Below are 1100 nucleotides of genomic sequence, written 5' to 3' on the forward strand. Positions count from 1 at the left end.
GAACTAATTTTGCTGCTTATATCATACAACCCCTTTCATACTTTTGCGTACGGAAACAGTTTGGCAAATCTTACAAGCCCTGCTTTTGGTAGGTCGCGATTACTATTGTAATTGCGTTCGTGAGCTGGTTTGGTGTATTTACTATTGTATTTGCGTTCGTGAATTAGTTTGGTATTGCATTCCAACAGTGTACATTACCATACATGCAACTTGCCTGCAAGAGGATTTGTTCAATGACAGACCATCTCAGACACCTGTGTCCCTATGTACTCTCTTCCTCTTTTCTACAATTAATCGATGTACATTGTTGCCTTCTTTTTTGGCTCTCAGCCTGCGTACGACTTGTGGGCAGCCATCGACGGAGAAGGCTTCGGACTTCGTCTTCGCCGCTTTGTCACTACCAAATTCGTCAGTAGTCCACACGTGTTAAGATCACTCAGTGCTATTTCAGGTCTTACCCCTAATGGTAAGTAGCTTCTACAGACATACTGCTGGAGGGTTGTAAATACATGCGAATCATCAGTATCAGTTCTGATCGGCGATAAATGAGTTCATTAAACCCTCGTTTAATCGTTTTCTGAGTGAAATGGAAGACTTCACATCGGTATCTATTTTCCGGTTGCAGTAATAGTCTTGTCTGACCCAATTATGTACTTTACTCATTTGGACATCTTCGCCGAGTGTGTCGTGCGTTTGTGTTGTACTCTTGGTTTGTTATACCTTTCTCCCAGTTCTGGTCGTGTGGACACATGTGCTGTGCGGTGTCGCTGTGTGCTGTGTAACCGTAATCCCCGACGTCGCTGTTCAACAACGCCTGACAAGTTCTTTCTTCCATCGCTTTGTGTCTCACTATGGTTATCCTGTTGTTTTCGTTACACACAAAACTAGGGTTGACCGCACCGCTAGTGTACTGGATTCTGAATCTATGCGGACTCTCATCCTTAGCCGTACACGACAAAATTTTACCCGGACTTATAGAAAACATCACGTCTCATCGCATGTCGGCTGCACTGCACGTATGTGCCCCGCCAGCCCAAGGTGTGTTTGAATTACTTAGATTGTTACATTGAATATATACAAAGGTACGGGCCAACATGCGT

General features: G+C 44.1%; 1 protein-coding gene across 1 annotated transcript; it reads left to right on the forward strand.

Annotated features, from left to right (window-relative positions):
* Positions 1–330: 330 nt before the first annotated feature.
* Positions 331–1038, forward strand: SARC_15253 (hypothetical protein; the record flags this gene model as incomplete). The annotated part of the gene is made up of 2 exons (XM_014290623.1): positions 331–466; positions 889–1038. Coding segments are annotated over 2 exons (286 nt in total), but the record flags the coding sequence as incomplete, so codon positions are not given.
* Between the last annotated feature and the right edge of the window lie 62 nt (positions 1039–1100).

The sequence above is a fragment of the Sphaeroforma arctica genome (assembly GCF_001186125.1).
Source record: "Sphaeroforma arctica JP610 unplaced genomic scaffold supercont1.5825, whole genome shotgun sequence".
Classification (NCBI taxonomy): Eukaryota; class Ichthyosporea; order Ichthyophonida; genus Sphaeroforma; species Sphaeroforma arctica.